Source organism: Salminus brasiliensis, chromosome 22 (genome assembly GCF_030463535.1).
Source record: "Salminus brasiliensis chromosome 22, fSalBra1.hap2, whole genome shotgun sequence".
NCBI classification, from domain to species: Eukaryota; Metazoa; Chordata; class Actinopteri; order Characiformes; family Bryconidae; genus Salminus; species Salminus brasiliensis.
The window spans coordinates 21,948,870-21,968,740 of record NC_132899.1 but is presented as its reverse complement, the minus strand read 5'-3'; the positions used below and the strand labels follow the sequence as shown (position 1 = coordinate 21,968,740).

The 19,871-nt window shown below is 42.5% G+C and overlaps 1 protein-coding gene across 5 annotated transcripts in view; it reads right to left on the bottom strand.

Moving 5' to 3' along the window:
* Positions 1–19,871, bottom strand: part of arhgap23b (Rho GTPase activating protein 23b) — a 58,127-nt gene that overhangs the window by 16,171 nt on the left and 22,085 nt on the right. For 4 of the 5 annotated variants that reach the window (XM_072666876.1, XM_072666878.1, XM_072666874.1 and 1 more), the window contains exons 2-7: positions 6,090–6,272; positions 4,827–4,851; positions 4,375–4,467; positions 4,170–4,248; positions 2,712–2,772; positions 969–2,349 (exon numbers count right to left, since the gene is read on the bottom strand). In XM_072666876.1, coding sequence (XP_072522977.1) covers positions 969–2,349; positions 2,712–2,772; positions 4,170–4,248; positions 4,375–4,467; positions 4,827–4,851; positions 6,090–6,272 — 1,822 coding nt within the window. The remainder of the gene's footprint in view (positions 1–968; positions 2,350–2,711; positions 2,773–4,169; positions 4,249–4,374; positions 4,468–4,826; positions 4,852–6,089; positions 6,273–19,871) is intronic. The other variant, XM_072666875.1, reaches the window with a different exon arrangement.

Here is a 19,871-nt window from a genome sequence, read left to right as displayed (position 1 = left end):
AATACCACTGCTTTCACAAAGTGCCTTCCAGGTTTATAACAAGTGATATGGTCTTTGAATTTAGCCAGTATGATTCATCTTATGCTTGTCTGACTGCTGATCACGTAATCACTGCTGACTAACACTAAGCATCAAAGCAGTTGCAAAACTTTTAAAAGAAACTGTTTGCAAATCCTGAACTGGAGATCTGTCTTGCTTTCTGTAGCCTCTGATCTAGTATCTGAAACCTCAAGCGTTCTTGTCTCATGCTCCTTCTAGAACAATGAATGTTGCTCTTGACTACATATCATCTCTGACTTTCATTGCAAAATGCTGAACTTGCACAGTACAATGAGACCATTCAACACGCTCCGTACCCTGGTTTCCCATAACACACTGAAATTGATTCTATTTTTTATTTCTAGTTCCTGAGAGATCTCCTCCTGTAAGAGCAGATGCTACACAAAGCAAATACCAGAAACTAAACTATGAATAGTGTGATCATCATGTTCTACTATAAATCAATAATCAATAAGTCAGTAAACACTTGCTAATAAAAAGACTATACTGTACTTGGAGTAGCTTTCTCATTTATAGTGAAGTACCCAATGTCAAGCATCCGAAACGAATATTTAAAGACAAAATGAGACCCCTTTGAGACAAATTGGCATGTACAGTAATTTTTGCTTCCCAGTATCTCTGCAGTAGAAAGTCTTATGGAAGGCTTCGAAAAGACTTCATAGTGGTCTTACCCAGTTTTTAATAAGGATATTATAAAGCCATCCTTAGTGACACACCTCTATCTGTAGTAAATTATTGAACTATGTTAATTTTGAGCTTGCATTCATAGTATTCGTAGCATTCAGTGTATTTACGACCCTCAGACAAACCGCACAGTGACTTCTCCATTATAAGCTATCATTCGGTATTCATTCTATTAAACTACAAATGCTCATTAGCTTTGGCTTGAGGGTCTCCCCCCTACTGACCTATAAAGGGAATAGACGCCAGGGAGTCCTGCTCCACCGGCAGGGCTTGCAGATTGCCGTTTGTTCGGCTTGCAGGGTCTCCTGGCCGCCCCGTAGGGGCTGAGGCTGCAGGAGGCTCGGGGGAGTCCACAGGCAGTGCATAATTGGGGTGGCGCATTGCATGTGGAGTGCGCCTGCCAATAGGGGGCTTTTGTCTGAGGACCACCTCCTGCGTCTGAGGCTCCTCTACTGGCACACCACCTCCCGAGCCTGGCTTTGAATCTTGAGTCTCAGCAGTGGACGACAGGGACAGAGGGGACGACTCTCTGCCCGAAGCTGCACTGGAGCTGTCCGGGGGGCTGCTTTTGGGCGTGGGAGTCCAGCTCAGGTGAGGTCCTGCATAGGAAGAATCCTTAAAGGAGTGGGCCTGCTGCATGAGGTGGCCTGCCTTGCGGCAGAAAGAGGGACTGTAGCTCCGGTAACCAACCGTCTGGTCATCTACCGTCTGAGTGGGCAGGCGTCTGGGCTGAGATTGAGAGCCAGTCTGCTGCTGACTATGGCTGGAGCCCCGACCTGAGGGGGGCACAGTTGCAGAACCAACTGCACGCTGACTGCTAAAGCTGGGTCGTTCCTCCGTTCTGATGAGCTGGCTGCTCTGCTGATGTTGAGACCAGGCTGACCTGTCATAGCGAGGTGAGACTAGAGCGGCTGCCTGGTCCAGGGTCTCAAGGGAGCGTCCGTAGCTTTGTTCGTATGCAGCATAAGCAGCCAGTAGGTTCTCTGAACACGAGCGGTTGGAAGCGGGAGGGGCTCCCCACCTGCCCAGCCAGTATGTCTCCGAGTGGTTGACCCCCACGGCTGCTCCATAGTGCAGAAAGAGCGTGTCTTGAGAGGCGCTGTGGGGCCAGCCTTCACGTCCACCTAGTGCCATCCCCAGCTCGGCCAGCCTGTCCTGGGAGACACTGCGGTGTCGGGAGGACACAGGCAGCCCAGGGCGCTCTGCAGCCTGGCTGTAGTACCAGTCGCACAGGGCCTGGTGACACAGGTCGCTGCGTGCCTGTGGCAGGCTGTTTTTCCGTGGGTGGGGCAGAGAGGCAGATGCGATGGCCGCGTTGTGGTTGGCGAAGTGGAAGTCCAGTGGATTGATACCTACTGAGGATGAGGAGCGAGCACGGTGGTGACCTAGAAGGTGACGGACTGGGGCATCTGGGCGGTGACCTGCACCGCCCATGCCGTTGTCCAAGGGTCCGGTCAGTCCAGTTGGTTTACAGTTAAGGTTGTCAGGCTGGCTGGCGGTAGTGGGTTTGCTGCGTGGGTAGCATATTGGAGGAGGCTCCGGAAGGTTCTTGGCCCCTCCGGTGTACGGCTCGTTCCCTTTCAGATACGCATCCTGAGAGTACGCCTGTAAGGGACAGAGGAATACAGAAATTACAAAATGTGGAGAGGTGAAAAGAGGAGGATGAAGAGGAGCAGAAAAGGCAGAAGTGAGGGAGGGAATCAAAGTTGGTGTAGTTGTATCATTACATTTTCTGAGATGATGGGTTATTATAGGCCATGACTGATCACTAAGTAATGAGAGTGCATCTTTCTGCTGGCTGTCAGCATATTATAAATGTAAAGATAAAATCTTGTGCTTCAAAGACATAACTTTCTGCTAATCAATAAGGAGATGCTGCCATGCTCAAAGGAATTACAACTGAATGTGGTGGGAAGCTTTGGAGAGGAAGCGGAGAGGAGGAAGAACAGCAGAAAGGTTATACTCACACTTACCAACTGGAGCACATCCTCATCCTTTGGCATGATAGACAGCTCCAGCACACTCTCACTGCACAGAGAAACACAGACATGAAAAAAGACACTTTTGTTTAATAAATTAGTATGACCACATGACTGAAGCATGCTTTCTTTTTTTCCTCATAGTCCCTGCTCCCATAGTTTTGAGCAGGTAGAATCATGCTTTTTTTTTTTTTAAATAAGTTAGACAATTGAAATATCAAATCGCAACCCTGCAACACACTGGGCCAGGTTAAAAAAAACAGGGCAGTAACAATATTAAAATGTACAGTATGGTATTTATGTCCTATTCTTAAAGCATTGGTGGAGGTTCTCAGCACACTATGGTTCCCTTATTAATACGCAGTATACTGCACAGTATGTTTATTACAGTAACAGCCAATCAAAGCCAATCAAAAGTGCTGCTTTGTGAAATATAGCAACAAATAAACAACAGATACATAAATAAAAATTACAAGTAAACAAACAATATCAATAAGACAGCACTAAGAAAAGTGCAAGAAGCACACACGAAGACCCAGCTCAATTTGTCAAGAAGACAAACTAAATGGATACGACTGAGCCAGGTTTAAAATCCTGTAAAATACCGCCTACTGATTCTGTATACACTGTATACATTTTTCCCAGGACACTCAAGATCGTCTTACACTACGTGTCCAAATGTTTATGGACACCCCTCTTAATGAATCTATTCAGCACCCATTGCTGACCTAGATGTGTAAATGCACACATATAGCTTGTCTAGTCCCAGTAGAGAAGTACTGCAAATAGAATAGGACTCTCTGGAGCAGATAAACATGAACCTATTGGCAGGCGTGGGCTAGAGGGGTATCAAGCCTTCCAGCATTGAGCTGTGGAGCAGTGAAACTGTGTTCTCTGGAATGATGGATGAGTCTCCATCCAATACTTCTGGGATCTCACAAAGTCTCTTGTCACTGAATGCTATCAAATCCTCACCACAATGCTCCAAAACACATTAGTCATTTTGGTTTATGTTTGGAGAAACGTGTTGCATGTTCCACATTATTTGCTGTTATTGTCACTGTAACTCTGACAGTGAATTTTATGAATCTGACCCATTGATGCGATATCGCTAAGGAGTGCTTTAGTTTGATACAGACATCCAGAGCCTACTCATCTGCATGATGCAGGAGGAGTGGACCACATGAAATCAATATAATCTCAAGACCCCTTACAAATCACTGCACTAAACCCAACTGACCACTAAATCGCACTTAACTAAGCATGCAGTTTGCTGGTATTTTTTAAACGCACACTGTAACATACTGTGATGTAATCTATCACAATTACAAAAAAAGACTGCCATATATTGCCCAGCTCTAGGATGCAGCCTTCTTCACCATAATGGTAATGCAGAAGACATGATAATTGAGATGTACTGTATATAGTGCAGACCTATCCTCCTACCTGTTTTGGATCAGTGCTATAACCTGAGAGTACGTTTTCCCCAGAACACTCTCCCCGTTCACTTTCACCAGTCGGTCACCTACACACACAAAAGAAAGAACACACACACACAGACAGACAGATAGACAGACATACAAACTTAATACAAAAACAGACTGCATCATGTAGGGTTATGGTAAGATACAATACATCTATTTTCCCCTACCTGTGCAAAGCCCAGCTTGGTGAGCAGGACCTTTCTCCCTCACATTCTTCACAAAAATAGTGTCCATGGGCTCGAGACGGCCCTTCTGATTCCCTGAGCGAAACAGCATGAACACAGTCAGCATAAAGACACAGTCTCATAAACATTACAGGTGGGTGATATGGCTAGAATACAACTTCATGATACTGAAGGCATTTGATGCACAGGATGTTGTTGATTTGAAGGATTTGATGCTTTAATTTAGCTAAAATCTATTTATTTGCTTTGTGCTTTGTCAAGTTTAATAAAACCAGTTACATTGTCTGACATTACATGAAGTGACTAAGTTGTTATGCAATTAAAAATGTAATTATTTATCAGAACAAATTGAATGGGTCTTTGAAGTCTAAATGACTGTTTTAGGTCATTGCAATAATACTGATATGTTCTTTAGTTTAGAAAAGTGGCCTCACCTTTCCCATTGCCATTCTCCTCATCCTGAAACAAGACAAAGAAAGAATGAACCAATAGATTTTATTGCAATATGACCTGCTCACCACCAGAGGGAGCCAATGCACTTATCAAGACAAGGTGGATGGCTGTAAGTTTGAGCTGGAGTTTACTTTATTGTACACTCGACCACATCAATGCTGCACACATGCACACAAAGTCTCTCTCTCTCACACACACACACACACACACATGCTGCACAGGAAAACACCCAAACACTTCATCTTCAAAAAACACACACACACATACAAAGTCTCCTCATCCTGAACACATAGGCACACGCACGCAAGAGCTGAGTGGACAGTTTGGCTGTGGCCGGCTGCATGCAGGCTTTGGGGCTTCGCTGACACCGCTCATTCCTGACACGCAGACAAAAGCGGGGCTTTACAGGCAGAGAGAAAGCGCCCGTCTGTCCTGACCCCTCACCGCTACTGGAGCTAGGGGACAGGAGTGCACAGCAGGACAGATGTGTGCGGGCCACAGCTCATGAGGTGATTGGGGTTAAGGTCTTAACACTTAATATCTTAAAATGCGCTCTTAGCAGATTGCTCAGGTCCCCTGCTTACTAATTACATACATGTGAAGCCTATAACTGCTGTGAGATAGGTCAGAGGTCAGCAGATTATGGCTGCTGTGAGACGGGGCACTCTGAAAGTGATCCTATCTGTGGAATAATGGCCGTAAGTGCCCATTTTAAAGATGCTTTTGAGTCAACTGTAGATGTGAGCATATATCCATTCTTCTACCAATCCATGAAAACCAAACTTGTGCAGTCTCTTTCTGATGGTAGATGCTTTACTCTGGAATTTTGAATTGTTTTGAGCTTTTTAAAATTCCTTTCTAGACTCAGAAGGCCTGAGAGAGCTCCTTGAATCTGGGCATGGTTATATTACTCACTTCAACAATCTAGAGCAAACCAAACTTAATGTCTGAGGTTTAAATAAGACAGGCTCTTCCAAGACCTTTTACATTTTTTAAAAGACATGACTTCAGTTTTATTAGCTTAGCTATATTACCTTATGTCTCAGTATTGATGTACATGTGATTTAAATATTTTAATTGGGTGTCCTATTTTTTGTAATTTCTGTAATTGTGGACTATTTCCACTGTCCCATTTGTCAAATGTAAAGGGCTACTAACGTTTTCTAATGGTGTAAAAGGAGGAGGTTGTATCACTGTGAAGCCTTTACTCTCAATGGACCGTCTGTGGACTCGATCCACCTTACCTTCAGAGAGGTGTGGAGAGCGGATTCTGGAGGGTACACTATGAAGTGTCGCAGCGTAAAGCCAAAGCCCTGAGAGTTCTTCTGCAGGACCACAGTACGAGGACCCTTCCATGCCACGCCCTCCCCAGACAGTGGACGAGCGTTCTCGTTGGATGCTGGAACTCCATCTCTCCTCCCTTTCGCCTGAAACAGCACAACATGGAAACCATTGTGTGAAAAGGTGGCGAAGACTGAGGAACTTCCACAAGAGGGTACGATGAGTTTAGGCTCTTCTAATCTCAGTTCCCATCTGCAAGATATCCTGTCTGTGCTGATGACTCAGTTAAGGCCGTCTCGCTTGCCTTGCCCATTCATAAAACGTGGTGTCTAGATTGGGTTCGGGGTTCAATAATACACTGGGCTTGTTACAGCAGTCTCCACCCTGTACGGGGGGCAAAAGACCAACCCCCACCGCCTTCACGCAGGAGCGAGGAATGTCTCAGGAATGCCTATTTTAAACATGGATGCTATAATCAACCACCACATGGGACTTACCAACAATGGCAGAGGGCAAAAGTAAATACAGTGGTTCCTGATTCGGAACAACAGGAGTATTAAAACACTGCACACTCGCACGCACTCTCATTCACACACAGGCACAAATGCTAAATGTGTGAACAAAGGTCAGTCTTGGAGTCTAGGTCAAGCTGGAAGCAAGACAAAAACACTGGGACACTAAGAGCCCATTAACGTCCAAAAATAAAATTACTCAGAGCAAGACAAGGATGCATTTGACAGATGGGTTATTGATTAGGCCTATTTATAGTTTTTATAATGAGTGTCCTGACTTCCAGTATGTCTATCTAAAGGCCCATTGTCATAAAGAGTCTATAAAATTATAAAGAGCTGGAAACTAGCATATTCCATGACAATACAACAGTAGGTCCATTCCTCTGTGAACTCTGACCAAGTCAGTTATTTGAAGAGTGGTAACAGGACAGAGATTCGCAATAGACCTTTAAAGTGGTCACTATGCACGTTTCATATACCATGTTATATATATATATATATATATATATATATATATATATATATACTATGCCATACTTAAAGCATCTGCCCCTCTTGATTTCCACCTTTTAAAATATTTGTCAGACTAAATGGTTTCAGATCTTAATTACAAAAAGACAAGGAGAACATGAGGAAACACAAGCAGTTATTTCATTTCAATTTAATTTCATGTTTAGTCTTTTACATAACTGTAGAGGAACACTTGCCAGCTCTTCCTTGCAGAATTGCTTATATTCAGCCACACTGGAGGGCTTTTAAACATGAACTGTCTGTTAAGTTGCTATCACAGACTCTGACAAGGCCTCTCCAAAAGCTTCATTTTTTTTCTATTGAGCCATTCAGAGGTGGACTTCCTCTTATGACCTGAAATACCGCCATACTGCAAGACACAACTGTGCTTGACCTTCAAACCACAGACTGATGGCCAGACATTCTCCTGTTGGATTTTCTGGAAGAGAGGAGAATTCATGATTTCATCAAAAGTTGAAAGTTCCACTTTCAACTTGTACGACTTCCTGGATGATACATTACTGTGAGATTTTGGTAGGCCCCGCCACTAGGAATATTCCCCACTGTTCCAAGTTTCCTCTTTTTGAATATACTATTTTTTGCTTCATCCCAGAGTCTTAGAAATATTTTTTAAGGAATTCCCAGGCTGACATATTTCAATAACTAACCTTCTCCTCTCAACATTTAATCATGGCATAGTCTGCTACTTGCTACTTGTTGAGACCTCTCAACCTCACATTTCTGGAGAGGTTCTATTTAAGTGATGTTTAGATTTAAGAGACTTGGGTGTGTCCAGTTGAAGTGATCTCAATTATGCCATTAAATGTGGCAACTGGATGATTAAGTGGCTTCACTTACACTAAGAAGAAAAACTTTTGAAAAGACAGATAATTTTGATGTCTTTGAATAGAAAGTACTTAGTTCAGCGGTAGACAATCTCATGGCTGGTTATGGCTGGTCTTTCTCATGCAGCTCACTCGCTCTCCTCTATCTCCTGCACCCACCCTCTTCCTGTTCCCCTGGGCTCCTCTCCACCAGCTCACGCCAGCATTCCATCACCTCGCACCCTGCACCGCGCCGCGCCGCCGGAAAACAACAACAGGAAGTGGAAACATTGAAGCAGGAAGTGCAGTACCTCCCTTAGCCAGCCATTAAGGGAATCCTCTGCTCCCTAAAAATACCCCCCAACTAATATGGGAAGGCTTGTCGCTTTCTACTATACGGCCAGTGAGTCTTCTGAAAACACTTCCCAGAAGTTTTGTCTCACCGCTTCCTGAAACCCTTCTGTGCTTATTCTGTCTCCAGGGCTTCTTCCTGCTCTAGTTTCTCTGAAGTGTGTCAAAGCTCCTCTGTCCATCTGTGCCCCCATCAACCCCTCCCACCTTAGACATATGGGACTTAACACACCAGTTCAAATGAGCAAAAGACTTTTTTATAATGAATTTTTATGTGAACAGTTTATAAAGAATGGGCCGGTAGACGTGGTCTACAATTACTAGGAACAGATCATTATTATGTCCTATTCTGAAAAGTTACCATGTAGAGATAAACCTTCTAATTAGTGAGGCCAACTTCTTTAAGGTGCAATTTGGATATCAGATCTTTCGTGTACAGCTTGTGTAATATCTACAGAAAAGCACTGCCAGTGAAATGGGATGTGGAGCAGTAAAACTATGTTCTCAGGAGCAGTAGAGCACCATCCAATACATTTTGGATGAGTTGGAGTGGGGTTTGTGATCCAGAACTAATCATTCAACATCAGAACCTGACCTCACTAATGCTGTATGCTGGCCGATTTCAATCAATACCCTCTATTTCAGAAGAAAAGTTAAATGAGCTGGTGTCTACATACTTTTGGACACTGGTTTTGTTGCTACAGCGACGTCAGGACTACAACATATTGAAAAGAATAAAAGGTTATTATTGAAGAAGATTGAAAGGATATGAGAGTAGAGGGGAGGAATGTGTGCAATGCCCGTGCACTCGGGGGCATGTTCAGACACCCGATGCAGGGACAATGGATGACAGAGAGGCAGAAGAATGAGGAGTGAAGAGAGGGGAAACACAGGCCGGCAGACAGGCAGAGAGAAAGAGAGAGAGAGAGAGAGAGAGAGGATGATGGGCAAAAGCAGAGAGAGTGATGTAAGTGCTGTGTTGAAATGACAGGATTCTTCTCTGAATTCCACGGCTAGGCATGTCACACTCGGGTGAGGGGTAAACGTATACACATGGGCTCAAGATTCCAGGTCACACACTTGCACACAAGCTCAGGAATTAAACACACACACACAGAGGCAAAAGTGCAGTCATTTTAAAACTTCAGTTGGACACTAGACTGCATCTACCTAAACTATACATCATATTTTTTTACTGACCTTTTTTAATACTGGTATGGATGAAGGGTGAGCCCTCTAAACATTCATTATATGTTTTATCATGTGCTGTGAACATTCGTACCAACCTTCCATGGTCTAGGTGGTCTCCTAAGACTGCTATTAATCAAGATACCTTCTTGTGCAGACCTGCAACACTTTAATTTCTCAGGATTAGGTTTATATGAACTTTGGGTCTAGCGTGTACAGGACTCATCTGACCCAATTCTCTCAGGAGAAGCAATGACGGTCTATGCTGACAGGCTACCACTGGATGGGAGGACGTTCCGGAGCATTGTCCATGACTCACGCTTTCTCGCACATATGCAACAAGCACACAAATATATATAGTGCGGCCACAGGAGCCGTTCAGATTTTCTTCCCCTCCACTGGTCATCAGCGGTCCCCCAAGCACTCCTTACGTAAGGCAGTGGAGGTGTAGACACAATCCCAACAGAGCAAAGCACCAGGACAAACCAGCATGGCACCCCAAGGCTAAACAACTCCCACACAGAGCCAACCCTAAAATATCCTCATGAGTTTACAATGAGAGGAATACACAACAGCAGCACTGCTAATAAATGAAGCACACGCTGTGTATCGGTTGGAATAACTGAAATAAACAAGGTTAGGGAGTAATGGGATACGTCTTTTGAGGGTAGGAAATACTGCAAAACACATTGTTTACAGTACACCTCTGGATATTTCATTTTTTCTGAGGTTTCATTTCTGTTTAATGTTTGCAAACATAAACTGCTTAAAAAGGAAAAGGTGGGAAAAATCTGACATTTGGTTACAAATAAATAATAATGTAATGTGGAGCTACAGTTTATGCAGTCACTATTCACTGATTGAAAGAAGCACATTATAATGTGTTAATGACAAGACACATCATCCATGGCACACCTACAGTAACTTGCATCCAGAAAATAATCAGATTAGAGTTTAAAATGTAGCACTTTTTAAACAAAAAGAGGCAAATAAACTTTAAGCATTTAAAAAATACTCCATGTCACTTCAGTTACAGCATCTGGAAGTACTATCAATGTACATGTAACACTGGGCACTGTTTTACTATCAGAAGTAGAACTAATTTTGGAAGTAGCTTTCCCAATTCTGACCCTTAAGGACACTGCCGCCTCAATTGACAGCTAACAGGAAGGCAGGGATCATCAGAGTAGAATACACTGTTTCCTATTGTGAGGTTTTGATTAAATGCTCATTGTGAAAGTTTGAGGACTGGCATTTGGCCTGCCTTCAATACCGAAAAAGAAGAGCAAAATGAGGTACAAAGTTTATCTGCTTCCTAAAAATTGAATCGCACACTGTCAGGTTCTTATCCCTTAAGACTTATCCCTCTATCGACCCAACGAACACATTTATCTTTATCAAGTTGACTGATTCTTACCCTACGAAGACGCCAGTGCAGCATGTCCCTCCTGAGGACCCGTATGCGGTTGGGCCGGGTGCTGACGTTCCTCAGAACCGCCAGCCATATGCAGCGTGGCTCGGGGTCACTGCAGTCCACCCCCACCGGGAACTCAAAACACCACTCCTTACCGGCTGGGGCTGGGACCCCCGACACCGAGTGCCTTACAGCCCACATCCCACCACAAGGGGACACACAGAGGTCAGTCATTCACAGGCGCCACGCCCACAAACACACGCACAGGCGCGCTCACCTGTTCTCAGACATGAGCGCCTATACCCAAATGGTACCTCCAGTGATAATCAGCTGACCATCAAACCCCTCATTTGACTCCAGAATCACTGAAGGTATGCAGTAGAGTGTTTCGTGTCAGCTCCTGTAGTCATGTCTTCCTAGTCCATTTGTAAATTACGAAACAGCCACTAACAGGCCCAGTGCCACCAATCCCATAGAATTATTGAACTTCCCTGCATTTTTAATCCTCCAGAGACATCATCATGTGTTTGATGGTGTCTAATGTTGCCATTTTGGATCTTGTGACAGGTTCTTGAGCCTGTTTCTCACCAAGTTCAGTGGGTGGTCATTATTCCATACCAGGTGGTCGTTTAGTCCAGTCAGTCAATGAAACAAAGCCTTCAAAAGTCTTCAACAGGTTCCAGACTGTGGTTTGTGTGAAGTTACCATAGATCAAGATCGGTCACTTGCCACAAAAATCTCTCACCTTTAAGGCAGGGCGATTATTAAGTTAGGGCGAAGAGCTTTTTTTCCTTGACATTTGTCCATTTAATGCCTTTGGACGGTCCAGCTGTGATTTTCTTCCATTCAAAGCATTTTCTATCCAATTAGGAGTCAAGCTTTAGGAATCCGTTAATACTCTCTTCTTGAAAACTTAATTGCCTTCTTACAAAAGTTCTCGTCCTGGTTCTGGCTACTGATGATGTAAATGGTCAGCCAAAGAGTGCTGAACAGTGAACATACTGCAACTGCCCACAATAAACGAAAGTGGACAGTGATCTTTAGCACTGCTGTAATCCCTTCCTTGTCTTCTTCGCCAGTCTCCAGTCAATGTCCTCCTCCAGCGCTCGGGGTTAAAAGTCTCCATAAAGCAGCAGCCCTCCTATTTGTCAGCCTAGTGCGAACGCTGCCATTCAGGTGACTGAAGGGGGCTTCACCCTTTTTTTTCTGCAGCCCTCCCTTTAACTCCATCCCTATATCCCTCTCTCCGCCTCTCTCTGCCACGCTCTTCTCTTTCTGTTACTCTTTCGCACTGCCCAGCCCGGTTCAGCCTGCTGGTGGTGTGATGAGCTGCTCTTTTCGTCCACTCGTGCTGCTCTCCCCTTCCCTGTCTCATCCCCCCCCCCCAACTCTCTCTCTCGCTCTCTCGTTCACTCGCTTTTTATCTCTGTCGACTCATTTTAGACTCAACGACCTGCCTGTCGCTGCTGGCTTCCTGATATAGTAGGCAGAGCGCACTCAGTCTCTGAATTTAAGGCCAAGAGTGAGTGTGTGCGGGGGTCTTACGGTGTCTTGCGCGATTGCTATTTAAACAACGGTGAAGAGAAATAAAGTTGCGGCCATGAACTGCAGTCTCTGAGTATGTGACACCTGCATGTCGCAAATGTGATACTGCTAATTAGGTAGAGGGGCTCTACAGGGTCAGCATGACCCTACAAAGAACAATGTTTGAAGAAAAAAAGACTAAACTAGACATTGACCTGATTTGACAGCGCAGTAGAGCGTCTAATAGGACAAAACGTTGTCATCCTTAAATCTGATCTAAAATCCAAAGGCTGAGCCACACTTAGATCAGTTTTTGAATACTTAAATGCCTATGAAAGCAGGTTTTTTTGCAGTCTGTATTGATAATTAATACAGTGTTGCATTAAATGTATCCTGTTTAATTACATCACTTGATTTCTGTATGAAAAAAGCACATTCTATATTATGACTTCACTTATGCTCGATATCAATTATTGGAAATTTTGCATTATGACATCACTCTAATGCTGTATTTAAAAGCAAATCCTGTATAATGGCTACTTATGTTCTGTATCAATGAACAGGATTTAGCATTATGACTAGTTGAGTTTTGTAATTCAGTAAATTCTGTTTTATGAAATCATTTGAATGATGCATTAAAAAGGGAATTCTGTATTTTGAGATCTGAATACTGAATTATGCTTTATATCACCTGCACTCTACCTAACCTACTTTCTGTATTTATATACTAAATTGTGCATTACAACAACAACAACAATTGAATATTGTATTACTGTATTGTAATATAGTAATATTACAATTATTTAACATCTATGTAATTACATTGTATCATAATTTTTAGAAGACCTATAAGCTATTTTGCCTAACTATACCTATTAACTGGAGTAAATTGACTGAACCTAACTGGAGTGACTGAACCTTTACTAAGCAATGAAGTGTAATAGAGAAAGGAATGATGCTGACTGAACAATGTACAAGATAATGCTTATTCTATAGGCAGATGCTATAGGGAGCTGTCAGAAAAAATGGTGTCACGGGCTCACATGCATACACACATGTGTATGCATTTTCCTTCGGCTACGTTTCTGACCTGAGTGTGTGGCCTATTTCTCCACTGAAACATACACACGGACAAGAGGTATGAAATGAGTAGACAAACCTGAGGAAATACATGTCATTTACCCTAATCTGCTGCATCTGGCAGCATCAGGGAATTAAAGTAAGTACCAGAAAACTGCTACCAAAACACAGTTGAGACAGAAATGATTGGGTAATTGCTATTAAAACCCGTCTTGAGTCAAAAGGATCTCTGTCGATTTCTGGGAAAGTTGAGGTAAGGGGTCTCGGAGAGACTGAGATTAATTGAAAAAGCTGGAGTGTTTATTTCAAAGCACTGACATGAAGAAGAAAGGAAGGAGTGTGAGATGAGTGAGAATAGAAGACAGATGGTGACAGAGCACACAAGGCCACAACACAAACATAACCACTGTGACAATGCAGCTGCTGACAGAGAAGAACAATGAGACACGTGGGGCCTATCAGAACACATACAGAAATATCAGATGTGAACAACACACTTTTATACTTAGATTATTTAAACACATCAGACTGGTGAGTAATGTATTCTAAAAAAGTATTCAAAACCACAAGCTTCAGCATTAACATGCTCTGCAGGCCCTCCCAAACATAGTTGTTATGTCATTCAAAAGGGCTGACCTCTAGCAAATCCTGGCTAGATGGGAGCATGTAATTACAATACATGACCACTGGAGGACATCAGCACACAGTGAACTTAGATTTTTCATCTTAGTGTTTTCCAACTATGCCAAAGGAATGTGCAAAATGTATTCATTATTTATTATTGCTTTTGCGAGAGTGACTGTCTCTGCTGTATTGAGGTCGGGATGTTGAATGATCACCACCCCATCTCATTGCCAACTCATCCCAAAAGTATTGGATGGAGCACCATCCATCATTCCAGAGAAGACAGTTCCACTGCTTCACAGCTAAATGCTGGGAGGCGTTATACCCCTCTAACCCATGCCCATCATTACAGATGGCAATAGAATTATGGTTATCTGCTCCGGGGGGGTCCTATTCTATTGGCAGTACTTCTCTACAGGGACTAGATAAGATGTGTGTGCTTTTGCCCATTTGTGTCAACAATGGGTGCAACTTGAAGTAGCTATATACATTCATTGGAAGAAGGGTCCACAAACATTTGGACATATATAGTGTACATATATATCGTTTCTGTCATGCAAAAACCTTGTATGTCCTTTTTTGGTTGTTTTTCAATGTTGTTTTTAAATAATTCTGATTCGGCAGTTTATTGTTCTTTATGTTGTGTCAAAAGTTTGACGAATTGACCAATAGAATTTTTTTTTTCAATCTCTGATTACTCTATTAATTGTCAAAACAACCGTTGGGTAACTTGTTTGCTAATTGCAATCAGCAGTAACTGCTCTAAAGAAAAACATGGGAAAATGGCATTGTGCAGGCTAATCTTAGCATTGCTATAGAAACGATTTACATGGTTGTGTCATGTGTGGTGATAATTGCGTCCCTCTCCAGGGACCCCTCACACTCTAGTGAAAAGACAGCGCACACACACCCACAGACACAGGCACACACGCATGCATATACACACACTCCTGAATGGCAGGAAAGACTCCTAATTGACCTATATTTAGTCAACTGTGAAATTGTTCCGTGCTAAAAATACGGATTCATATTTCCAACTCTTAACCTCCACTCTTGTTTTCCAACCAGGTTAAATAACCACGTAGATTATCAACTGCCCCTCCTGATTAAGCCCCCAATGACCTTAAGGGGGCAAGAAACGTAATAGTCCAAAGAGAAACCAACAGAAGGTTAGACGTCTGCAGGGTAACACTGCATCAAAAAACAATGAAGGTTTGAGATCAGGTAAATGCTTAATTAATAGAACTAAACAGGCCCACTGAAGGGCCTACACTATTGGCCAAAACTACCCTCATGCTCCAGCACCTGTTGCAGTTTAAATACTATAAATGTACACACACACACACACACTCCCTGCCTCTCTCCTGCTCTTTCTTGCCCTCTCCCTTCGCCTTCAGACCGAGCTTATACAGCAGACTACACAGACGAGCCTGGCCACATGTCTTCCTAAACCCACACAGCACAGTTTTGGGGATGACGACACAGCTCAGCTATTCCTCTAGAATAGAAAAGAATAAATCCATTTTTCCTCTGTCTGTCCACCAAAGCCTCCTGCCATTCCAGCCACATTCCACATTCAGGATTCAGGAGGCTGCAACTGCACTAAAAAAGCAATCCAACCAGTCGACACATCTTTGGAGAAAAATGCCATTTACCTCGAGCTTTTTACGACGGCCAAGCAACAAGATATCATTCAGGCACAGAAAGGTACCTCTTCACCTTCTACAATCAGGTGTACATGGTAGATAGGGAAAACCTCAACAGAGGTAGAAGACAAGGCAGCTAGACAGATACAAATTCCAATTAAAATAACACCTTTATATAGGTTGGCGTAGTGTACTGCCTAACAAATTTGCCTTTCTCATAAGTAGACAGCGCTACATCAATAAGTATCCATGGGCAAGACTCCTAACACTACATGTACCTAACCAACGTTTTACCTCTAGATCAAAGCGTCAGCCAAAAACATAAAAAGACAGGGTTGTGGTGGGAAGCAACTTCATTTATTAAAGCAATATTATGTAGCAATTTGACCTTAAAATGTCAATATTCAAAATCATGCTGATGCTCCATTGACTTGTAATTAGAGAGAATGGCATCTGCGTCATTGCCACTCTGGCCTGGAATGCTGCTACTGCACTGCATAACGTAAAGTAATCCTGCGTAACACAAATTTTATTTGTGTAAAATTCCATACTACTACTCTACCACTTTAGTCCACATGCTTCTTTCACTTTCAGTTATGGTTCTGTATCTTTCAGCTAGTCCAGAAATACAGATTTACAGCTGTCCATTGGGAGTGGCTCACAATGTGATCTGTATTTACAGCAGTGGTGTAAACAGTGAATTACACCCCACAACTGCAGAGGGGGCCCAATAGCAAAAAATACCAATTCTCAAATAATGATGCTTTTACATTGCTACATTCAGAACCTCTAATCCACCTAATCTTGCTCATGTCTATTCCTTATTAATTTTTTTATTCTGTTATTTTTTTATGTAAGTACAGAAAAGTGAATGTAAATGTGTTCATGTACTGCTCCCTTAAAAACATACTACTGTGTGTGTAGTCACATGACTCCGCCCCGTTCAGTCTGCGACATGGAAGCAACAAGAAAGAAAACTCAAACACTGAGCCAAATGATCAACTCAAGCACATTTTATAATCACTGAATAATCGAAATCAAGGTAAAATGTTCAGTTAATCATGATACTGATTTGAGATCATATCGCCCAGCACTACATTGCTATTCATTATTTACTACACTCCTTTGTTTTTCTGTAGGTTGTTAACGTAACTGTAGCTGAATCATGAATCATGGGTGGGAAACCTTGTTGTATTGTTCACTCTTCAAACTGCAGCTGAACCTTCAGCAGTAAGCCAACATACCTACACATACAGCTATGTCAAGCTTCCTTTTTTATATTTTACCTCAACATATGCACTATAACAGTTAAAATGTAAAGACCAGTGGGCATTATGGAAATGAAAAATGTGACATGTTGCTGATTTGCGGCAATTTTCATGCAGGCTACATACACAGAAATGTACTTGTAAAAGGTTACAATGCAGCAAAATGAATCGAATGCAGATTTTTAGTGCAGTACCACAGACTCACAGAGCACAATATCAATCAAATCTAAACATCTGTCCATTGGTAATTATTTTTAAGCAATTATCTGGCAATGGATATGATCCCTAATGGAAATACTATAAATACTTTGGCTCTGTTGAATGTCTCTGTAGCACTACCATGCAAGGGGAGGGTAGAGGATGGTATAGGAGGCATCAGGGTCGTGCCATAAAAATACCCCCTATGCACAAAGCAGCAGCTGTACATACAGACGGAAACGCTTCACTACTACGGCTATTTAAAGAGGGGAGGGGGACATATAAAGCTGCCCACCTCAAACTTCCTCACACACACACATACACTGGCAGCATGGAGCTGCCTTTACTGCACCTGATGCCCCAGACTTCACACACTCATCCTCTCCACCTTCTTATGCTACTTGTCTTTAATCTCCGTTCAAGCACTAGGCCGCGTTTCAGCCAAATTAAACATCAATCGCATTTGCTCTGTTCTTCTGATATCTTTCCTCTGTGCGCACGTCTTTCCAAGCCTTGTTTGGTGCTCTTTCTTGCTCTAATCTCTTTTTTCTGCATCGCTCCATACGGCTCACATTCCTATACTAGCCCCCGGCTGGGCTGAGAATGTAGGCCTAGTGTTTTTCAGGGAGTAGCATTCTCTTGCTCTCTGTCCCTCTCTCTCTCCCTTTGAGCTCCTGTCAGTCTTCTCACCAGGCTTCTTTAAAGATATAACTTACTGTTCCCATTCACCTCAATTCAAAAAGAGGTCCCGAACAGTTCCCTCCGACCTTTTGCCTCTGACCCACACCGGCCCCTCCTGTGACACATGTCCCACCCCACTCTGAGCCTGGCACAGACAGAAGCTCATTGTCACCACTGCATTTCAAAGGCCAAAGCCAGCCTGCCTTGTACTTCCCACTCTCAGATATGAGCAAAGCCCATTCAGAAGCCCACTCTTGTTCTCTAGCTACGTCTCTCTCTTTCTCTCGGCCTCTAATTCACTCAGTTTTCCCTTGAAAAGACATGCGCCTTGTAAACTAGTCTGGGTCAGCTTAATTTGCTCCCTGTCACTCCATACACTCGTGATCTGTGAGTTCGTATGGAGCGGCTCCCATCTGCCAGCCCCCTTCACAAAAAAAGGTCAAAGGCTATGCGCATCCAAAGCTTCATCTCAGCAGTGATGGGATAAAGAGCCTGACAGGTTGCTTTAGCGATACTGCGCCAGACAATCAGATTTGCACAATATTACTCTTTCCCCAAATGTATCAGTTAATTCTTGTTTGGTCTCTGGAGTCTGCTTCTATAGTTTTGCTGTGGGCAACACGAATGTAGCCAATAATTTGAAGCTTATAGTATCAAGAGAAGCTTATAATACAAAACTCACAAAGCATTGTGCAAACTACACTGTTAAAAGTAGAAGTTCATTGAGGAACTTTTAGGGGTTCTTCAATTTGAAACCATAGAGGAACATTTTTTGAAAGTTTTTTGAAAGACAAAGGATCCTTGAACCTCCAAAAGTTCTGCAAGGATCTTACAATTATCTGAATGTGATCTTACAAGACTATCTGATGTGGTTTCTGACACTGGCTGACAAATTATTGTGGGAAGAAAACAAATCAAGTCTCTATTAATTATTTTCAGAATAGATCACTATTCTATGATCTATTTTCTAGATTTCTATTTTCTAATTTTTCTAATGTACTTAACGCTGTAGCATTAAAAGAACATTATTATCCCAAGCTTTAAATCTATCAAGTCAAATAAAATAGGAGGAATTGTGTCTGCCTGGTGTCATAAGATGCATAAAAAAAAGTCTGCTGCACTTAATACAATACTCAGCTATTTTATTTTAAGGCAGAGGAATTTTCCTGATGATGTCATCCTTTCAACTGGGATCATTTAGTTGAATCATCATACTGCTATTCAGTTGAGTCTGTTGCCACTGGAAACTGGCAAGACTGGCCAAGAAGGTTTTTCCTGGCCATCTTTAAAACCACCACACTCAAAAAAAAACTGCACTGTTGATGATTTAATCATTTCTCTCATTGATGATATGTAACAAATGGGTTGAAATGTCAATGAAATTCCTTGACCCGATAAATGTTTGTTTGTTAACATGTGTCTTTTCTATTGGCTCTTGGTTCCATGTACTAGCATAGTGGGCCTGACTTTCACCTTATTTTACTCCTCGTCCCCAGGCTACCTCTACTTGGGAGTCTGTTTCCACTCAATAGGTTTTGTTCCTAATTGCCTGATTTTTGTTGGCTAAAAAGCCATTTACCATATTTCCTGTTGCTGAGTATGATTTGAAATTCTCTGGGCACAACAGTGACCTTTTTTGTCCAGTGGGTTCAAGCGTAAGCATTTGATAAAATGGTCCAGAGTGGTTAATTAAATATATAATTACAAAATAATAATAGGTAGTCTAACATGCGTAAAATAGGTCAAATTGCCACTACCATCACTACCTTAATGAGTTGAGCTGGAAATGTGATAGCAGTGTTTTTTTTGTTTAGTTTTTTTAATAAATGTATTAGCTATTTATAACAAAGAACATTTACACCAAAGTTGAACTGGGTTCTAATCTGAAGGAATACATGCACCTTTTCCAAAAAACAAAACATTAA